This window comes from Salmo salar, chromosome ssa13, assembly GCF_905237065.1.
Source record: "Salmo salar chromosome ssa13, Ssal_v3.1, whole genome shotgun sequence".
Lineage (NCBI taxonomy): Eukaryota > Metazoa > Chordata > Actinopteri > Salmoniformes > Salmonidae > Salmo > Salmo salar.
This window is the reverse complement of record NC_059454.1, coordinates 97,997,158-98,020,600: the sequence shown is the minus strand read 5'-3', so window position 1 is coordinate 98,020,600 and position 23,443 is coordinate 97,997,158. Positions and strand designations below refer to the sequence as shown.

At 40.3% G+C, this 23,443-nt stretch overlaps 1 protein-coding gene across 2 annotated transcripts; it reads right to left on the bottom strand.

The window, feature by feature from the left end:
- Positions 1–644: 644 nt before the first annotated feature.
- LOC106568348 (guanine nucleotide-binding protein G(q) subunit alpha) lies at positions 645–22,075 on the bottom strand. 2 transcript variants are annotated; one of them, XM_045692505.1, is made up of 9 exons: positions 21,772–22,075; positions 21,216–21,393; positions 20,119–20,303; positions 19,231–19,385; positions 19,083–19,139; positions 18,780–18,908; positions 18,385–18,514; positions 5,228–5,381; positions 645–2,554 (listed from the first exon to the last, which is right to left on the bottom strand). In XM_045692505.1, the coding sequence occupies exons 1-9, from the start codon at positions 21,832–21,834 to the stop codon at positions 2,367–2,369; spliced, it is 1,239 nt and encodes a 412-aa protein (XP_045548461.1). In that variant the 5' UTR covers positions 21,835–22,075; the 3' UTR covers positions 645–2,366. The 2 variants fall into 2 exon arrangements, with proteins under 2 accessions (XP_045548461.1, XP_013994098.1); XM_014138623.2 differs by lacking the exon at positions 19,083–19,139.
- Between the last annotated feature and the right edge of the window lie 1,368 nt (positions 22,076–23,443).

The following is a 23,443-nucleotide window of genomic DNA, read 5'->3' as shown; positions in this document are numbered from 1 at the left end:
AACCCACTGGGTTTATAGGAGTGTGCCTGCCAGTTGAACAATGCAACAATGACCTCATTATATTTTACATTTTAGTCATTTAGCAGACACTCTTATCCAGGGTGACTCAGTTAGTGCATTCATCATAAGATAGCTAGGTGGGACAATCACATATTACAGGCATAGAAAGTATATTTTTCCTCAATAAAGTAGCTATTTTTATCTAAATGTCCTCATAAAGGAGTAGCCTAGCCTAGTATGATTCTGACCTGTGAAGCCTACAGGAAAGTGTCACTATGATAGCACCCACCTTGGTCTCTTTTGGTGCCAATAGTATCCAGCTCTAAATCAGCAGCAGGACATCCATCCCGGCAGCAATGCTGTCTGTCTTTGACCAGATGGATATCACTGAAATGATTTGAGAGGCTAAACTCTCACAGCTAGGAAAAGGCAGACAGACTTTAAATGCCATGACAAACAATGAGTGGCAGCATAATCTTCCAACACCATCTACGGTGTTCTCTATGCCATAGATTCTAATGGTAATTGCCACACAAATATACACAGTAGCTGAAAAAAGTGCAGAGAAGGATGTTCCATAAATTGGAATGATTTATTCCATCACTCCTAATTTCAAAACATGGACAAAATAGCTCCGAAGATAATTTGACATAAATGTGAAATATATATGCTTTATTTTCAATCGAGACTTTAAAATGGCACATAACGTCAGGGTGTGTGAAGATTGACACAAATCGAAAACCTTGTGCAGAAAACCTTCTGATTAGTTCTTTAATTTATATAAAAATGTAAGTACTTATTTTTACTCTCAAATTACATATATTTATGATTCAAAAAATGTGTTCAAGAAATGAATGCCTGTGTTCAAAGCAGGTCATTGGACCCAACATTCTCATTCAGCAGGTAACAATTGCAACACTTTTCATTTTACAGGACCTTAAAACAGAAAATCACTGTATCAGTTTCTATTTACAAAGTGCAAGGAAGCATATACTACATATGGGGAATCATTTTCAGCCCTTATCACAAATAATCTTGAAACCAGAGAGTGATTCGATAATACTCATTAAAGTTTAAATTCCCTAAACTGATACTGTGCCAAAGCAATACAGTACATCTCCACTGAGAATACAAAGGACTTTCAAAAGGCAGATGTTATGGATCAACGATAGACCTTGTATAAATGTGATAACATTCCCTCATTGGATGAGGAACAGTATCAAGATGCACCATTTAGTGGGAGCTAATATGCTTATTTTATAACACTGGTAGCTGACATGTACAGTATCACAACTGAAAAGTGTTGATAGTCAAATGCGTTTTGGCTGAAATTTGATGGTACAGCGTCAGATTTCACCCTTCTGTAGAGGGTATTCAGTCAATAGAGGTAATATTAATTTGGCAACACTTAGCTATACACCAATAGAAAAACAACAAAATGTGTCAATTGTGCAAATAATACCTGTTTGCTAGTTTACGTGTTCTAGGTGATGATTATGACTGTTTCTTCTATCCTCTGACCCAGAGAATGACTACTCATTTTAAATACGTAAACAATGTATTTAATACACGTCTCATTACAAAAAACACATTATAGACTGTGCAATGTTTGGGGCCTTCATGGGGTCCTTCTGCGGGAGGTGGGGAGAGCATACATCTATATTTTTTGTATTTTTTTGTAGTGGTTGTGCACCCCTGCTAAATGCATATAGGGGAAACACTAGTGTGACTATGACCCACTGGAGAATGTAAGGTGAGGTGATTCATAGCAGTTATCTAAATGTCCACCAGACTTTCTTTGACAAGAGAGCCGTCGGTCAACAGTCCTCAGAGAGACACCAGGCACATCAAAGCACTTTTAACTCTCATCTGATGAAATGTGTGTTTACACTGTTATAATGTGTTTTAAACGGTTTACAAAGAGTTCTCAATAACTCTCAATGTACACCAGAATCCTCTCTCTTCAAAAAGGCGCAGTAATATTCATCATCACGATGCACCTGGTGAACAAAATCAAAGATACCCATAAACAAAAAAATAATGCAGTGGTGAACAGTTGAAATAATACAGTCATTTATGTAAATTCTCTGTAGGGTTTCACCGTAGTGAAAGACAACCAGACATACTGAAGTAGTCTATCTGTACTATGGCTCCAGGCCCTGGTCTCTGGCTGCAGCTTTTGGAGCAGATTGCATTAAAGTCTGTAACTGCGGTGGGCTGGAATCTTTAAACCAGGTTGTACTTCTTCACATTGCATTAAAGAGTCTAACTGCGGTCGGCTGGAGTCTTTAAACCAGGTTGTACTCCGTAAAATTCAGCTTGATTCTTTAATCCAGGTTGTACTACTTCAGATTCAGCTGTAGCCTTTAAACCAGGTTGTACTCCTTCAGATTCAGTTGCAGAATGAAGTCCTTGACGGCGGCAAAGACAAATCGAATGTTCTCCGTGTCAGTGGCACAGGTGAAGTGGGAGTAGATTTTATCGCAATCTGGATTCAGGTCCACAAACATCTTCAAGATAAATTCTCTTCCTGCCTGTGGGTCTCGCTGGGGTCCTGAGAGGAGATATGATTAGTTATATGATTCATGAAATAATGGCACATCAGTTAATTTAACTCTTATATCAATCTAAACCAATATATTAAATATTGTTTCATTTCTGGTTAAATGAACAAGGTATTGACCCAGCAGGACTGAGAGGGAGGGTGTTTGAAAGTGTACTGCCCACCGATTGTCTTAACTGGAACTGTGTGTGTGTGGTTTGAACATTGATTGCTTGTGAATCGCCTTCGGTGGCCACAGGGACCAAGAGATTACAAATTGCACCGCCAAGGATCGATTACAGGCCATAAGGGGCAAGGTCTTGTAAATGGTGTTAGACGGCTGCATCATATACATACAATAGTTTATTTATGATGTGCATTGTATTTATATGGTTTATTTAGGGTGTTTTTATCTATAAAGTATACCGGTAATATGATACAGGGCCGGCGCAAGCACCCAGTTTTTAAATGGGTTTTATAGTAAGGACATGTAATTTAACTGTAAAAATATATTACCGTGTAATGTGGCATGAACACAACCAGTCATGATGTTTTCATCTGATTGTCAAACAATTCACTTAAAAAAGTAGGTAACCTTTGCACTTTTGTCCAAAATAATTCCAGCATCTGAACAGTGCATCTGAACAGTTCACCCGCCAACTTTCTCAAGTGGCTGAAACTATCTCACTGGAGAAAGCATCTGAGTGAGCGAAACAGCACACCTCTGTCTTACTAGATCTAGCCAATGTACTGTATCTGGCACTGTCTGACCCCCAAAAAAGTATGACATGCTACTCCTTCATGGGGGGGGGGTCAAGTGCTGGTTCATTTGTTACCGTGCATTCAGAAAGTACACAGACCCCTTGACCAACAATGCAGTTCAAGAAAGAGTTAAGAAAATATTTACCAAATAAACTAAAGTAAAAAAATAATAAAAAGTAACAATAAAATAACGAGGCTGAATTTTTTTTATTTAACCTTTATTTAACTACATCATACTATAACTAGGCAAGTTCTGTTTTTTATTTTTAATACGTTTTCAAAAAGTTCAGAAAACCTGTTTTCGCTTTGTCATTATAGCGTTATTGTGTGTAGATTGACGAGGAAAAATGTGTATTTAATACAGCTTTGAATAACACTGTAATGTAACAAAATGTGGAAAAAGTCAAGGGGTCTGAATACTTTCCGAATGCACTGTATGCACATACATATATATATTTATTTGGTAAATATATATATTTTCTTAACTCTTTTTTGAACTGCATTGTTGGTCAAGGGGTCTGTGTACTTTCTGAATGCACGGTAACAAATGAACCAGCACTTGACCCCCCCCCCCATGAAGGAGTAGCATGTCATACTTTTTTGGGGTCAGACATGGCCAGAAAAAAATAAAAAATAAATATATATATATGTGCATATGGAAAGTATTCAGACCCCTTGACTTTTTCCACATTTTGTTACATTACAGCCTTATTCTAAGCTGTATTAAATACACCCATATATATCAAATACTTTTTTATCTAAATGTTCTCATAAAAGGAGTAGCCTAGCCTAGTATGATTCTGACCTATGAAGCCTACAGGAAAGTGTCACTATGATAGCACCCACCCTGGTCTCTTTTGGTGCCAATAGTAGCCAGCTGCAGCTGACACTCACATATCCTATTGGCCTATGTCCGTCAGTGTGCACCACATTGTATCGTAGACAGAAAAGCCCCTTCTGTAATATGCAATTAGGGTTAAGTGCCTTGCTCAAGGGCACATCGGCAGATTTTTCACTTAGTCAGTTCAGGGATTTGAACCAGCAACATTTTGGTTTCTGGTCAAACGCTCTTAACCACTAGGCTTCACATACTGAGCCAGAGGGGTGCTATTTGGCCGCCTTTCCTTCCAGTTCTCTGCTGCCAATGACTGGAACGAACTGCAAAAATCACTGAAGCTGGAGACCCATATCTCCCTCACTAGCTTTAAGCACCAGCTGTCAGAGCAGCTCACAGATCACTGCACCTGTATATAGCGCATCTGTAAACAGCCCATCCAACTACCTCATCCCCATACTGTATTTATTTATTTATCTTGCTCCTTTGCACCCCAGTATCTCTACTTGCACATTAATCTTCTGCACATCTACCATTCCAGTGTCTAATTGCTATATTGTAATTACTTCGCTATCATGGCCTATTTATTGCCTTACCTCCCTTATCTCACCTCATTTGCACTCACTGTATATAGATTTTTCTTTTTTCTACTGTATTATTGACTGTATGTTTGTTTATTCCATGTGTAACTCTGTGTTGTTGTATGTGTCGAACTGCTGTGCTTTATCTTGGCCAGGTCGCCGTTGTAATTGAGAACTTGTTCTCAACTAGCCTACCTGGTTAAATAAAGGTGAAATAAAAAAATAAAAAAATAACAATTTGCTCACTCGGATGCTGAGATTGATGCGTCTTTCGGCGCGCATCTCGGCCAAATAAATGATCAGTATATCAATATTTTATTTGGACGGGCAATGAGGTACGGTATGGCGGGCCAGGCCCCCTAAGGCCTGCCCATAATGCCGGGTCTGACACGATAACTGAATGCTAATCAATTTTGCATTGGTAGTTTATGATCACATTTAGCTGGTCCATGCAAATTGAGCTCTTGTCTTTTTTTCATAAAATCCATGAAAAAAAGGAGTTCTTACCATCATATTCAGGGAAGTAATCCACCAGATGTGAGAACAAGATTTTCTCCTGCATTAAGTCAATCTTATTCAAGAATAGAATGATTGAGGAATCTTTAAACCACGGGTAGGTTATTATTGTCCTGAACAATGCTTTGCTTTCCTCCATTCGATTCTGTGGAAAGTAAAAAAAACACAATGTTAAAGAGACAAACTGTATTTGCCCCCTCTTTTTTTTCTAACCCCATGTTCGTAAATTCAATCTGGAGTGCCAGAGTGCGCTCAGAGTGCGCTCTGGGCATTCGTAAATTCAGAGCTTTGTCATTGTCCATTCATAATTTCACAGAGTTTCACTCTTGGGGAGTCCGCTCTGGCTGAGGAGTAGGGTTGATCCAACCCCTCTGATATGGATCCAGATTACTACCAAAAGGTTGAACGTACGTATCGTTAGGATCCTAAGAAAATCCATACGTAAATTGTTAGGATCGTAAGAAAAGCTACGCTTGAAACATGAACGTAAGCGTGAAATTGAATCTGTTGTTAGGTTCTTATTTTTCAGAGTAAATAACTCACAGACACTAGAGAAGCTTGACCAAGTTTAATTCTTCCCAAAGGGTCGACGCAGCAAAAAAACATTTCTCACCATCACAAGTATATATACTCTACTTTAGACACACCTCTCTCTCCAATCCTTACATCTTATGGTTCAACAGGAAGAGGGTAACAGGATACTAAAACCATTATTTCTCCCTTCAGGGGATCTGACCTGACCTCCTGACCCCAACCCCTCCTTCGCCTAATCCACAGATGTCCTCTCGTATCACCTATTGCACTCCCGTGACTCTCTCCCATCCACCCAGCACATTCCACAGCCACTCTGTCTTTCTACAGATCTCACTCCTTTATATACTATGTGTATGATCTATCATGTCTTTAACATCTCAATGGTCAAAGTTTAGGCCAAATCCAACAATGTGAACATTCAAAAACCATGTTACGATTACAGAGTAACATTTTAGGTTTTGCACTACTGCACTATTTTAGCACTACTGGGTGATCTGAAAAGTCATAGTCAATCGATTAATAATATAATAATTATTTTAGCAAGAAAATTCTCTTTCATTTACAATCTGTAGAAACTATGGAAAACTTTTGTGAAACAGCACAGTTTAAAAATATATGGCAAATAGTAAAGAGATAGAAGGGAGGGGTGGAGTGGAGACAAGAAAAAAGTGTTGAAAGGGGATAGAATGCAGTCGGACCATCAGATAATTGGCTTATACATTACTCTTACTGAATTTCCACATAGGCGAGGATATTAGAAATTTAATCAAAGCCTATTGGATGATAACTTGTTTTTAAATAGGACAGAGGAATTTATAACTGATTTTTTTTTACATAACATAGGTACAGCAAATATGATTTTTGTATGGGACACTTTTAAAAATGTGCCTTTAGAGGCCATGGAATTCAGTACTCATCTCTAAAACAAAAGCAATTTTGGGTCAAAGGTGTCCATACTAACAAAGGAAATAGAAGATCTAACAGAACAGATAGCAATAAAAACTGTACCATAGAGGCTCATAGAGGAAAAACAAAAAGAAATGGAGGAACTTATTCAACAAAGATCAAGTGTAATATAATATATTAGAGTGTCTAGTTTGAACACAGACACTACAGAGTTAAATGTTGTATTTATTGTTAGGGGTAGATCAGTTTTAATATTGCATATGGATTGTAGCTTCCATCTATGTAATTGTCTGCATCACTTCCAATTTTATATATATATATATATATATATATATATATATATATATATATATATATATATATAGACTTAGGTTGGAGTCATTAAAACTCGTTTTTCAACCACTCCACAAATTTCTTGTTAACAAACTATAGTTTTGGCAAGTCGGTTAGGACAGCTACTTTGTGCATGACACAAGTCATTTTTCCAACAATTGTTTACAGACAGATTATTTCACTTATAATTCACTGTATCACAATTCCAGTGAGTCGGAAGTTTACATACACTAAATTGACTGTGCTTTTAAAAAGCTTGGAAAATTCCAGAAAATGATGTCATGGCTTTAGAAGCTTCTGATATGCTAATTCACATAATTTCTGTCAATTGGAGGTGTACCTGTGGAACGTACTTTGGTGCAAAAAGTGCAAATCAATCCCAGAACAGAAAGGACCTTGTGAAGATGCTGGAGGAAACGGGTACAAAACATAACCTGAAAGGCCACTCAGCAAGGAAGAAGCCACTGCTCCAAAACCGCCATAAAAAAAGCCAGACTACGGTTTGCAACTGCACATGGGGACAAAGATTGTACTTTTTGGAGAAATGTCCTCTGGTCTGATCAAACAAAAATAGAACTGTTTGGCCATAATGACCATCGTTATGTTTGGAGGAAAAAGGGGGAGGCTTGCAAGCCGAACAACACCATCCCAACCGTGAAGCACGGTGGTGGCAGTATCATGTTGTGGGGGTGCTTTGCTGCAGGAGGGACTGGTGCACTTCACAAAATAGATGGCATCATGAGAAAGGAAAATTATGTGGATATATTGAAGCAACATCTCAAGACATCAGTCAGGAAGTTAAAGCTTGGTCGCAAATGGGCCTTCCAAATGGACAATGACCACAAGCATACTTCCAAAGTTGTGGCAAAATGGCTTAAGGACAACAAAGTCAAGGTATTGGAGTGGCCATCACAAAGTCCTGACCTCAATCCCATAGAAAATGTGTGGGCAGAACTGAAAAAGTGTGTCCGAGCAAGGAGGCCTACAAACCTGAGCCAGTTACACAAGCTCTGTCAGGAGGAATGGGCCAAAATTCACCCAACTTATTGTGGGCAGCTTGTGGAAGGCTACCCGAAACGTTTGACCCAAGTTAAACAATTTAAAGGCAATGCTACCAAATACTAATTGAGTGTATGTAAACTTCTGACCCACTGGGAATGTGATGAAAGAAATTAAAGCTGAAATAAATCATTCTCTCTACTATTATTCTGACATTTCACATTCTTAAAATAAAGTGGTGGTCCTAACTGACCTAAGACAGGGAATTTTTACTGGGATTAAATGTCAGGAATTGTGAAAAACTGAGTTTAAATGTAGTTGGCTGAGGTGTATGTAAACTTCCGACTTCAACTGTAGATAATACCTTTGATACAGTGGAAGCAATACAAGATTATAATATTTACAGAAAAGACAAATGCCAATGGTGGAGGTGTTGCAGTTTTTATTCAGAACCACATTCCTGTAACGCTTAAAGAGGATACCATGTAAAATACCATTGGAAGTAATATGGCTACAGGTTCATCTGCCTCACCTAAAGCCCATTCTTGTGGGAAGCTGCTATAGACCACCAAGTGCTAATAGTCAGTATCTGGATAGCATGTGTGAAAGCCTTATAATGTACAGTTACAAGACAAAGTATGTGAACCCTTTGGAATTACCTGAATTTCCACATAAATTGGTAAAAACATGTGAACTGATCTTCCTCTAAGTCACAACGATAGACAAACACAGTGTGCTTAAACTAATAACACACAAATTATTGTATTTTCCCTGTCTATATCGAATACATAATTTAAATACTCACAGTGTAGGTTGGAAAAAGTATGTGAACCCCTAGGCTAATGACTTCTCTAAAAGATAATTGAAGTCAGATGTCAGCTAACCTAGAGTCCAATCAATGAGATGAGATTTAAGATGTTGGTTAGAGCTGCCCTGCAAACAAAACAAAAAAAACACTCACAAAATGTGAGTTTGCTATTCACATGAAGCATTGCCTGATGTGAACCATTCCTCGAACAAAAGAGATCTCAGAAGATCTAAGATTAAGAATTGTTGACTTGCATAAAGCTGGAAAGTCTTGATGTTCATCAGTCCACGGTAAGACAAATTGGCTATAAATTGAGAAAGTTCAGCACTGTTGCTACTCTCCCTATGAGTGGCCGCCCTGCAAAGATGACTGCAAGAGCACAGTGTGAATGCTCAATGAGGTTAAGAATAATCCTAGAGTGTTTGCTAATGATTTACAGAAATCTTCCTGAACATGTTAACATCTACGTTGATGAGTCTACAATACGTAAAACAGTCAACAAGAATGGTGGTCATGGGAGGACACCATGGAAGAAGCCACTGCTCTCCAAAAACACATTGTTGCACGTCTGAAGTTCGCAAAAGAGCACCTGGATGTTCCACAGCGCTACTGGCAAAATATTCTGTGGACAGATTAAACTAAAGTTGAGTTGTTTGGAAGGAACACACAACACTATGTGTGGAGAAAAAAAGGCGCACCAACATCAAAACCTTATCCCAACTGTGAAGTATGATGGATGGAGCTGTCACGTCCTGACCCTTGTAAGAGGTCATTTGCCATAGTAGAGCAGTCAGGGCGTGACAGGTGGTTGTGTTGGGTGGTTTTGGGTTTTCTGTTTATATGTGGGGGTTTTCTAGTATTCTATTTCTATGTTTTGTTTTCCAGGTTTTGGCCGGGTATGGTTTCCATTCAGAGGCAGGTGTCTTTCGTTGTCTCTGATTGGAAGCCATACTTAGGCAGCCTGTTTTCCTTTGGGGGTTGTGGGTAGTTGTTTTCCATTTTGTATACGTACCTGACGGAACTGTTGACTGTCGTTTTGTTACTTTGTTGAAGTGTTATCATAAATAAAAGAAATATGAGCACTTTACATGCTGCGCCTTGGTCCCCTTTCAACGACCCTTGTGACAGGAGCATCATGGTTTGGGCTGCTTTGCTGCGTCAGGGTCTGGACAACTGGCTTTCATCGCCGGAAAAATGAATTCCCATGTTTCCAAGACATTTTGCAGGAGAATGTAAGGCTATCTGTCCACCAATTGAAGCTCAACAGAAGTTGGGTGATGCAACTGGACAATGACCCAAAACACAGTAGTAAAGCAACAACAGAATGGCTTCAACAGAAGAAAATACGCCTTGTGGAGAGGCCCAGTCAGAGTCCTGACCTCAACCCGATTGAGATGCTGTGGCATGACCTCGAGAGCGGTTCACACCAGACATCCCAAGAATATTGCTGAACTGAAACAGTTTTGTAAAGAGGAATGGTCCAAAATTCCTCCTGACTGTTGTGCAGGTCTGATCCGCAACTACAGAAAACATTTGGTTGAGGTTATTGCTGCCAAAGGAGGGTCAACCAGTTATTAAATCCAAGGGATCACAGTTGTTCCACCCTGTACTGTGAATGTTTACACGGTGTGTTCAATAAAGATATGACATTTTGTTTGTGTTTGTCTATTGTTCATATTGTTTCTGTATAAATTGTTCATGACCAATTTATACAGAAATCCAGGTAATTCCTAAGGGTTCACATACCTTTTCTTGCCACTGTATGTGATATCAACAGAGAGGTATATTTTCTGGGTGATTTATATATTGACCAGCTTTCGTCAAGCTGCCAACTCAAGAAAAAGCTTAAAACGGTTTAGGTTATCAGTCAACCTACCAGGGTATTTAAAAACAGCATAGAAATGAAATCATCAACATGTACTGATCACATCTTTACTAATGCAGCAGGAATTTGCTTGAAAGCAGTACCCAGATCCATTGGATGTAGTGATCACAATATAGTTGCCATATCTAGGAAAACCAAAGTTCCTAAGGATGGGCCTAATATAGTGTATAAGAGGTCATACAAGAAGTTTTGTAGTGATTCCTATGTTATTGATGTAAAGAATATATGTTGCTCCGTGGTGTGTAATGAGGAGCAAACAGACACGGCACTTGACACATTTATGAAATTGCTTATTCCAGTTACTAATAAGCATGCACCCTTTAAGAAAATGACTGTAAAAACAGTGAAATCCACGTGGATTGATGAGGAATTTAAAAAGTTATAATTGAGAGGGATGAGGCAAAAGGAATGGGAAATAAGTCTGGCTGCACAACCGATTGGCAAACTTATTGCAAATTGAGAAATCATGTGACTAAACTGAATAAAAAAAAGAAGAAACTACACTATGAAACAAAGATGAATGATAGTAAAAAGCTTTGGAGCACCTTAAATTAAAATCTGGGAAACAAGGCAAACTCAGCTCCATCATTCATTGAATCAGATGGCTCATTCATAACAAAACTAACTGATTATATTTTCAATTTAAACCTACTAAAATGTCTGTGCCCCTAGGCTTGGAGGGAAGCAAAAGTCATTCCGCTACCTAAGAACATTAAAGCCCCCTTTACTGGCTCAAATAGCCGACCAATCAGCCTGTTACCAACCCTGGAAAAAGAATGAACTGTCTAACAGAACACAGATGGTGTTCTTTAATGGAAGCCTCTCCAACATAATCCAGGTAGAATCTGGAATTCCCCAAGGCAGCTGTCTACGCCCATTACTTTTTTCAATCTTTACTAATGAATTGCCACTGGCTTTGAGGAAAGCCAGAGTGTCTATGTATGCGGATGACTCAACACTATACATGTCAGCTACTACTGCGACTGAAATTACTGCTACACTTAACAAAGAGTTGCAGTTAGTTTCAGAGTGGGTGGCAAGGAATAAGTTAGTCCTAAATATTTCTAAAACTAAAAGCATTGTATTTGGAACAAATCATTCACGAAACCTTAACTAAATCTTGTAATAAATAATGTGGCAATTGAGCAAGTTGAGGTGACTAAACTGCTTGGAGTTACCCTGGATTGTAAACTGTCATGGTGAAAACATATTGATACAACAGTAGCTAAGATGGGGAGAAGTATGTCCATGATAAGGCGCTGCTCTAACTTCTTGACAGCACTGTCAACAAGGCAGGTCCTACAGGCCCTAGTTTTGTAGCACCTGGTAGAGGTCGACCGATTATGATTTTTCAACGCAGAGAACCGATAATTGAAGGAACAAAAAAGCCGATACCGATTAATCGGCCGAATTTTAAAAATGTATTTGTAATAATGACAATTGCAACAATACTGAATGAACACTTATTTTAACTTAATATAATACATCAATAAAATCAATTTAGCCTCAAATAAATAATGAAACATGTTCAATTTGGTTTAAATAATGCAAAAACAAAGTGTTGGAGAAGAAAGTAAAAGTGCAATATGTGCCATGTAAGAAAGCTAATGTTTAAGTTCCTTGCTCAGAACATGAAAACATATGAAAGCTGGTGGTTCCTTTTAACATGAGTCTTCAATATTCCCAGGTAAGAAGTTTTAGGTTGTAGTTATTATAGGAATTATAGGACTATTTCTCTCTATACCATTGTATTTCATATACCTTTGACTACTGGATGTTCTTATAGGCACTTTAGTATTGCCAGTGTAACAGTATAGCTTCTGTCCCTCTCCTCGCTCCTACCTGGGCTCGAACCAGGAACACATCGACAACAGCCACCCTCGAAGCAGCGTTACCCATGCAGAGCAAGGGGAACAAATACTCCCCCATGCTATGGGGTGATGCGCACGGTGTCGAGGCCGAGCATCCACAGGCCGGTGTGCTCGGTGCCAGCGTCCCGCATTTGCCGGGGGGAAGCGGGCACCCAGCCAGTAGGGGTGGTGCCAGTCCTGCGCTCGAGACCGCCAGTGCGCCTCCACGGCCCAGTGTATCCTGTTCCCACTCCCCGCACTAGCCCTGAGGTGCGTGTCTCCAGTCTGGCGCCTCCAAAGCCAGCACCACGCACCAGGCCTCCAGTGCGTCAGGCCAGTCCAGTACGTCCTGTTTCCGCTCCTCGCACTAGCCTTGAGGTGCGTGTCTTCAGTCTGGTACCTCCAGTACCAGCCCCACGCACCAGGCCTCCAGTGCGTCAGCCCAGTCCAGTTCGTCCTGCTCCTGCTCCTCGCGCTAGCCCTGTGGTGCGTGAAAATAGTCTGGCGCCTCCTAAGCCAGCCCCACGCATCAGGCCTTCAGTGCGCAGCTCCAGTCCAGAGCTTCCGACGACAGTACCCTGTCCAGGGCTTCCGGCGACAGTTCCCTGTCTAGAGCCTCCAGCAACAGTGCCCCGTCTAGAGCTTCCGGCGACAGTTCCCAGTCCAGTGGGTCAGCGACATCCTACAGTCCGGAGCCTGCAAAGACGGCCCACAGTCCGGAGCCGGCAGAGACAACCCACAGTTCGGAGCCGACAGAGACGGCCCACAGTCCGGAACCGGCGCAGCCAGAGTCGCCCTCCAGTCCGGAACCGGCGCAGCCAGAGTGGCCCTCCAGTCCGGAGCTTCCAGAGTCGCGTTTCAGCTCAAGGTCTCCAGTGTCGTGCATCAGCCCGAGGTCTCCAGTGATGCGCATCAGCTCGAGGTCTCCAGCGACGCCCTTTAGCCCTGAGCCTTCAGCGGGGGTGGACAGGTTAGGTTGGGGACTAAGGCCGGAGCCTGAGCCACCTCTGTGGTAGGAGGATTGGGGAGTGGGGCGGGTGTTGCACAAGAACTGTCGGTGACGGTGGCCACCCTCCCTTCCCTCCCCTGTAGTTTTGGGGATTTGTTTTGTTGTGGGTTATTGTTTTGTTAGTTTTTGTTTCAGGTGCATCCGGGGTCTGCACCTTTGGGGGGGTACTGTCACGTCCTGACCAGTATAAGGGGTTATTTGTTATTGTAGTTTGGTCAGGGCGTGGCAGGGGTGTGTTTGTTTTGTGTTGTCGGGGGTTTTGGGGTATTGTTCTTGTTTTGTATTTCTATGTTCTTTCTATGTTGTGTATTTCTTTGTGTTGGCCTGGTATGGCTCTCAATCAGGTACAGCTGTACATCGTTGTTGCTGATTAGGAGCCATACTTAGGTAGCCCTTTTTCCACCTGTCTTTTGTGGGAAGTTGTTTTTGCACTGCTATGGTTAGCCTGCAATACTGTTTAACTGTCGTTCGTTTTCTTGTTTTGTGTAATGTTCTAATAAAAGTATTATGAGCATTCACGTACCCGCTGCATTTTGGTCTACTCACTACGACGGCCGTGACACATACACACACGATAACATACTCACTATACATGGGTTTTGTACTGTATATATGTGGTAGTGGTGAAGTAGGGGCCTGAGAGCACACAGTCTGTGAATGTATTGTAATGTTTTTAAAATCGTATAAACTGCCTTCATTTTGCTATGACCCAAGGAAGAGCTGCCTTGGCAGCAGCTAATGGGGATCCATAATAAATTAAAATATTGAAGCTGATCTACCCCCTAAAAAACATTTTTTCAACAGATCTTGTGTTTCAATTCTGACATACAATAATACCTTTCAGAGTTTTGGCAATTTCATCTCACCAACAAAAAAAACGTACACCAAACAGCCTGTGAGAAGTGCTACCCAAACAAGCATAACACAGTATAAAAACAATGGAAGGCAGGGCGACCGGAAAGACGTATTGTGCACGTTTTCAAGTTAAAAGTCTCCATTCTCTATTACTCCTCAGTTGAGTTTACTTCACATTTAGGTAGCTAATGTAATGGATTTGTTTGCCAGCGTGAGTCTAGATAATACTAGCTGTATTATGCCTACAACAGTAAAGTTTCAGTCTGCTACGTGTATCTCTATAGCATGGGCATATCTCTGGGTGACGTGGACATCCCCATGCATACACCTTATAAAAATATGACTAATTCAATATTGCACCATCCCATTCTCTGTGCTCTGTCTGCAATCATAACCAGTAGTATCTACCAGGAATAATGAAACATAGAACAAGAATAGATGTTTGGTGAATCTATGAATTATGTATGACCACTGGAGTTTTTGCAACTAAAATCTTGCTAAAGCATATTCTGTAGGAGGGGTTAATATACATTTAAAATAATTGGACATGATTTATATGAATCAGGTCATGAACATACAGTTCACTCGGAAAGTATTCAGACCCCTTAATTTTTTCCACGTTACAGCCTTATTCTAAAATGGATTAAATTGTTATTTTCCCTCATCAATCTCAACGCAATACACTATAAAGACAAAGCAGAATCAGATTTGTAGACATTTTTGCAACGCCAAAAAAAATGAAATATCACATTTACATAAGTATTCAGACCCTTTTAACCAGTACTTTGTTGAAACACATTTGGCAGCGATTACAGCCTCAAATCTTCTTGGGTATGATGCTACAAGCTTGGCATATGCCTTTATTTGGGGAGTTTCTCCCATTCTTCTCTGCAGATCCTCTCAAGCTCTGTCAGGTTGGATGGGGAGCGTCGTTGCACAGCTATTTTCAGGTCTCTCCAGAGATGTTTGATCGGGTTCAAGTCCGGGCTCTGGCTGGGCCACTCAAGGACATTCAGAGACTTGTCCCAAAGTCACTCCTGCGTTGTCTTGGTTATGTGCTTAGGGTCGTTGTCCTGTTGGAAGGTGAACCTTCGCTCCAGTCTGAGGTCCTGAGCGCTCTGGATCTGGTTTTCATCAAGGATCTCTCTGTACTTCTCCGTTCATCTTTCCCTCAATCCTGACTAGTCTCCCAGTCCCTGCCACTGAAAAACATCCCCACAGCATGATGCTGCCAGCACCATGCTTCACGTAGGGATGGTATTAGCCATTTTAGAATAAGGCTGTAACGTAACAAAATGTGGAAAAAGTGAAGGGGTCTGAATACTTCCCGAATGCACTGTATGTACTTTGAAATGAACAAGGGAGAGGTTAAACGTAGGCTAAGTCTGGCATAAGCTTATTCCCACACTTTACAATAACTCTGTTGCAATGGTTTTAGGTAGTCTCCTTATAGGCTATTCCTTCCATCACAACACTGCTGCCCAGTTGAAGAGCTTGTGATCTCCATGCAGCACCACGCGCCTTCAGAAAAGTACCGCTCAGCCTCAGAAGATGCCCTTCTGGAGGCATTCAGCCATAGAGTCATTATACCCTAATGTAGGCTTATTTGCCTACTAGCCAAATAAATTGCAGAGCATGCATGATGGGTGACACTCGTTATTCCAACATATTTTAACATTTAATTAATCCTTCATTCAGTTCAGTCAGTCAGTATGTCATCCATTCAGTAATTTGTCTGAGTTGCAATAGGAACTAAATCAAAGAGAATAGAACAGTCTTTTCCGTTTGTTTATTGAAATCCATGTGTATTCAAAATTATCTAAATTCTCCAAAGTTCTTTACCCAATCACTTTAATAATTAAATGTTTAATTTAGGCATATCCAAAAAAAAAAAAATAGGCATTCAACTTGTAGGCATTGCAATTTAAGCTATCATTTTGGGTACTGGTCTCTTGCGGAATAATGTTAGAACTCTATTTGTGTTTTATAACTGTTTATATTATAACGCTCCCCTTATAAAGAGACCCTAGCTCACAGGCCTCTAAATATAGCCTCTAAATACATTTTCAACAAAATAGTTGAAGAAGCACGTGCAGTGGCTGATGGGGAAAACAGATCTGGCAATAAGAATAGGCTATAGAAAGTCTTGACCATTTGGGACTCCTTGGCTATTTCGCTCAGGACAGGTTATTAAAGCCAATACTTTATTTATTGATATGGATATAACCTCTGTGTGATGGGGTTGTGCAATGCAAATGGCTATAACAAGCCGACATGCAGAGTGGAATTCACAAATACAACACTCAAAATGCCTAATATAAGGCCAACTGTCCGTGCTCCCAAATACTGGAAAAAGTGTGATTCATTAGGTTACATGATCACCACAATATCCCCACGGGGCTATAAAAATAAATTATGCAATTATATGGCCATTAAATAACACACAACAGCATGGCATATTTATATAGTGGAATAGGCCTAGCATAAATCATATATACTTTCTATTTTGCATCTCAGGCGGTTATTCTAGACAAGGCTCTTCTGTGTCTTCATCACAAGTCATTTGCTGAAGGCCCAAGCCTATACTACACCATCTACTGATATAACGTTGTTATTGAATGCAGTTCTAAAACAAGCTCTAGACTTTTATTTTGGAAATGAAACCAGAAGCTGCAAACCCTAACGTCTGGGCTAAAGTTGCTTGATTGACTAGCTACATTCGGTTCATGTCCTTTGCAGATGCCACATTACTGACAAAAGTTTGTACCCATAAAAAAGATTTGTAACCGAGTAAAGGGAGACATAAAGTAAGAATTGAACGTGTAAATGTTAATTCATAGTCGTAACACATTTACAGATCTATTTTAACGTTTACGTTTCATTTTTCACGCATGGCTTTTCTTACAATCCTAACAATATGTACGTTCAACCTTTTGGCAGGTATCTGGCTCCATATTCTGACCTCACAACAGCAGTCAAGCATCCAAGCTAACTGGCTAATGTTGGCTAGCTTACTAGCTACTTCCAGACACAAATGAGAGAACACCTCACTCTGACCATTTTACTCGCCCTAGCAGAGCTGGTTAGGCTGTTTTCATGTTACCCAGAGTGTTGGTGACTGTCACTGTGCTGCTGGATCCAGTGTTCTACACAGTCAGTGTGGACGATTACTTTGCAGTGATTGTGCAAGATGCAAATACTGTACAAAAAAACAGCCCTTGTTTTTGTTCCAAGAATCATTACAGTGACTGAAGGGCTCCCCCTGCAGGTGAACACTAAGCACAACCCCTGAGCTGGTCAAAGTCCAGTTCAAATGTAGCATGCGCGTTACAAAACAAACGTGAGTGTTCCTATTAAAACTTTGGGAGCATTCAAACAGTGTGTGGGGTATTCTCCTTTTTCTCTGAGAACATGTAGCCTGGTCCCAGATCTGTACGTGCATTTAGCCAACTCCTACGACTATAGGAGTTGTCATACAACAATAATCAGAGGGGTTGGCTAAACTCCAACCCTATGACGGAGTGTGAATGGATATCAGCTGAGGCAGACAGACGTTGGGCTCTGGGAAAATCTGGGTCATCTTCACATAACTGGTTTGGGCTGATTCAACATTTAGCGCTGGAACAATGTGCCTCTGTGTTCGGACTGACTAGGTGGTTATCTCTCTCGTGGATCCTCTACTCCACTAGCAGAGATCCAATCATAAAGAGATAGCAAGAGGGAGAGAGTTTGGCCAACTTTCTAGTACAATGCCATGTATCTCTGCCTCTAAGCATTCAATCAATCCATTCATAAGTTCAAGCAGCTCAGTTAGGTAGCTCGGTTTAGAAATGTCAATATTCAGCGGATTGTCATTGGTCAGTATTGTCCAGGAGGCGCCAACGTGGCTGCCGTGGATTTTAAGAGCACCATGTCCTCTAAGAGCACCATCATGCTTTGGACTGTTGAAAGCGCAATGAACAAACTTACCTCATTGTCAGACTCTACCAGGACCTGGTCATATTCACTGAGAGCCACCAGGAACATGATGGAGGTGACATTCTCAAAGCAGTGGATCCATTTCCGCCTCTCGGACCTCTGGCCACCCACATCCACCATTCTGAGAACAGCAGCACAGCACCATGATGTTTAGGGGCAACTCTCAACAGGCAGGTATAGAGAACACAGAGCTCTTATGGGTTATGATGAGTTATTACATTAACATCAATATGTACTGTACAGAAAAGCAAGGAGATGGAGAAACATCAATTTGTATTTGAATAATTCAAAATGGAGTCTTTTAATACCAGTTACTTTTCTAGGATCATCTTGATCAATTGTGTTCAGCAGACAGGGATAGAGTAGTAGGCTATGTAGATGTTTACCTGAAGACCACACTCTGGAGGTCAAAGGGGTACTCTATGATGCCTGTGGTAGGGACCCTGACCCTGAGCACGTCTTGCTGGGTCGGCACATAAGATGACTCAGCTATACGGTCCAGTGCATTCAAGTAGCTGAAAGGGCATGAGAGAAATGGGGTTATTTATTATTATTATTATTATCGTGTTAACAGTTCTGTTACTCATTAGATCACTTCTCAGAAAAACACAGAAGTCATAAGATACAGATCTTTCACCTGACTATCACAATAGCAATCAATCTGGCCATTGGATCGCGTTATTGTTTACCTGAATCTGCACAGCCTTTTATGCCTGAGATGGAACTGGTATTGGACACAGTGGAAACTATTTGGGAAGAGTGTGGGGAGTAGTCACTGGTCTGTGTCCACTCACTATTTGGCAGTCTAAACTCGAGGTTTGGTATTGGTTTACTCACTATTTGGCAGAGTCTGAGAGCTGGTATTCCCTCTTCCGATCGTAGCATTCCTGGATCCCAGGGTCATTCCATAGACTCTTAATGGCGTCAACGTACGGATTTGTAAACATTGTGACCTTCTCCACGTCCACTTCAATGACAATATTTGCATGGCCCTGAAATAGGAGAGAGAAAGAGAAGGGGAAAGAGATCATTACATGAGAGAACTAAAGAGGCATTTGTCTGAGTGATCATGTTTGTTGTAAATGGAAGCCAAAGGATTGTGTCAGCTTGGCCTCAGACCTATCTAGAATTTAAATGGGTGTTAGTGCGTGGCAGTTAGCACATAGCTGGGAGGTAGTGAATTTGTATGATTACTAGGCCTCATATAGTGGCTTTAAGGTAAGGGATAGAGAGCTACGTGATTAAGCAATGTCATTTTGTCTCTCTTGTGGCATATTGGTCCCAGGAGTTGCCCTACTTTACGTGTGTGCCAACAGTCAACCACATGTGTACCTTTTACAAGACCTTCAGTCTGTCATCCTGCTCAGTAACTAATGACATCACCAACTAGGCAGAAAGTAAATAAAGTTACAGATATCATAACGACATCACCTGATCCTTTACTACAATCCTCACTGAGCCTCAGAGACTTTAGAAACAAATAAAAGGTCTGTACAAACATGGGCCTAGCCAGGTCCGGAAGGTTTTTCTGACAATGAAAAGCTTTTAGCCTAGAGGCTATAACTAAAGCCCAGAGTGTTTCCAGAGTGGTGTCAAGGCCTGGAAAAACTCAAGTATATAAAATAAAATTATGGTGCAAAAAAAAAGAAATGTGTGTGTGCCAACACAAAATGTTGGCAAAAAAAACAGGCAAAGTTGGTATAAATGGAACAACAGAAGGGTCACCTGGTTGTCTTCACACTTGTAAGGGATCTGAAGGGTCTCCATAGCGTGGATCATGGACTGCATGGCAGTGAAGATGTTCTGGTACACCAGCTTGGTGAAGCCTCGCTTGTCCTCCTCGGAGTAGCCCGTCCCATGGATGATCCTCATCTGCTTGATGAAGGTGCTCTTCCCACTCTCACCAGTCCCTGGGAAGAAAAAGCTCAGAGATTAACTCTGTTTGACTTTTAAATTACCCACACAGTAGCCTGCCACTGCTGATGAAAGCCAATGCACATTTTAGGCTTATAATAGAGTGTCATTTTTAGATTATCAATTTGATGAACACGCGAAGTGTAGATTAAACTATTGCTGAGTAACCCAATGTTGATACAACAGTTTATTGTAGTGCAATGTCTTTGGTACTCTGTGATGTTTATATAACTTAAATATGTAGAATAATTTATTAAGTTCACACATCCAGCTCACAACTGTCACCCTGCTGGGAGCAAAATAAGTTATAACTCAAGGAAAGAATGTTGACAGCAACCAGGCTCATGTAGTTTGTTAGGTGACTAAGGAAGGGTTACCATTGCTACTGTAAACGTTGGGTTGTTTAATTGCATAGTGGCCACATTTCTTAGAAATCAATCAATTCTTATCATGGATCACTGTCCATTTAGGTTCGGAGTTCAGAAATATTTTCCTGTGACAGATACAACACACAATAGACCACATAACAGATTATCCTTGTGGGAGGAGCTACATGAGGACAGGCTCATTGTAATGGCTGGAATGGAATCGATGGAAATGAGTCAAACATGTGGTTTCCATATGTCTGATGTGTTTGATAACTTTCCAAATATTCCATTCCAGCCATTACAATGAGCCCCTCCTCCTACAGCTCCTCCCACAAGCCTCTGAAACATTGTTTTCTTGGAAATATCTCAAATAAATTAAAATTGCCAGGCAATGTTTTTTTTTTAAATAGGCATGTGCATTTAAATAACAGATACAATGTACACTGATAGAGTCAGTGATACAATGAACATGTTTCAAATAATGATACAATGTCATATCAGTGCTTTGAGTGGTAATTAGAACTGTGATCGTTGGTTTACCGAGAAGCAACAGCTTAAACTCGCGGCGCGAGTCTTTCTTGTCCCGGCGAAGCTGTCTTTCGATCTCGTCGTTGATCCGTCGAGCCTCCTTTCCCTCTTCGCTGAGGCAACAGGCCCCTACGGAGCCCAAAGTCATGACTCTCTTGATAACACTTACTTTTGGGTCGAGGAGGTAGGCCTATATTCCAAAGTGAAATAAAAAAAATCAACAACAACAACAAAAATATTTAAAAAATTGTTAAGGCGAAAAACATTTTGTCACTTTGTTAAATAAATTGTTATATTTAACTAAAATAAATGTCCTCAGCACTGGCTGAATTTTCTATCTACAGTGCCATGCATAGCCTACGCTCTAGAGTCCACAGTAAAAGCCAAGCGTAATAATGCGAATACAATTCCCAGAAACTGATTGAACCTTTGGCAGAAACATAAATAGACCACTTGTTATTTTATATTTATGTAAACTACGGTCCCATTACGAAATGCAATAGGAGCCAATCCGTTGGGAGAATGAATAATGAAATACCAACATGTAAACAGAAAAGCAAATCTTTACCTCCAATAGTTGAACTCCGGGTGTGGTGAGTGAATATGGCGGACTTTTACTCCATATCACCATAAATTTATAAAAAACGAAATTCCATTATTCCACAGGAGTAACAAAAAATAATCCCATATCACAATACGTTCCTTTTGAATTTGTCTTCATTGAAGAAGCATTGCTTAACGTTATTATATTTTTTCTATTGTCCCCTTTGCTTGTCCCATCTGTAATTTCATTAGGTACAGAATACAGTGTACTCTGACTGGAGTCTATGTGAACCTAGCAGCAAAAAGGCAAGGAGACATAAAAATAAAAGTGCTCTACACAGTAAAACATTTTCTTCATATTCATCCACCCTTTTATCATTCTTCTTCAACATCTCTGATCCTTGCCTTTATTTACGTTTTTCTCTTCATCATTATTCTACATCTTAATCATTTTCACCAACATAAAAAGTGTGGGCCCATGAATGGGCTGTGTCGGACAGTGTCTCTCGAAGTAGAGGACTCTTATTTTCACACAATTCTAGTCATTATTGCTGCCAGCTGCTGTCGTGTTGTGCTGGCGTAACTCAAGCCCCGAACCATGTGACGTTAGGAGAGGGTGTGTTTAGATGGGAAAGGATCATGAAGGCATGTCGCTCAATATGTTACATTGTAATGAAACAACTGTCCCGTGGCACATAAAAAGGGTGGGCAGTTCAGTACTTAAATAAACACTTAACATATCTTGGATTGAAGAATATAGAGGCTAATTTCACAAATGTTAAATGTGTTATTACATGTTATTGACTACAGTATACCAAAAACTAGGAACACCACGGAGGGCCGAGTGTCTGCAGGTTTTCGCTCCTCTCCTGTACTTCATTGATAAATTAAGGTCACTAATTAGTAAGGAACTTCACTAACCTGATTGTCTCGGTCTTAATTTAAAGGAGCAGTGGTGGAGAAAGTACACAATGTCATACTTGAGTAAAAGTAAATATACCATAATAGAAAATTACTCAAAACTTAAAGTAACACAGTAAAATACTACTTGAGTCAAATAAAGTATTTGGTTTTACATATACTTAAGTATCAAAAGTAAAAGGAAATGCAATACATAATTTCAAATTCCTTATATGAAACCAGACGGCATGATTTAAAATAATAATACTTTACAGTTAGCTAGGGGCACACTCCAACACTCAGACATAATTTACAAACAAAGCATTTTTCTTTAGTGAGTCCTCAGATCAGAGGCACTAAGGATCACGTGTCCTCTTGATAAGTGACTGAATTGGACATTTTCCTGTCCTGCTAAGCATTCGAAATGTAACAAGCACTTTTGGATGTCAGGAAAATGTTTGGGTGTAAAAAGTACTTATTTTCTTTGGGAATGTAGTAGAGTAAATGTTGTCAAAAATATAAACGCGACAAGTAAAGTGCTGGTCCCATGTTTCATGAGCTGAAATAAAAGATCTCTGAAATTTTCCATAAGTACACAAAGGTTATTTCTCTCCAATTTTGGGCACAAATTTGTTTACATCCCTGTTAATAAGAATTTCTCCTTTACCAAGATATTCCATCCACCTGACAGGTGTGGCATATCAAGAAACCGATTTAATAGCATGATCATTACACAGGTGCACCTTGTGCTAGGGACAATAAAAGGACACTAAAACAACACGATGCCACAGATGTCT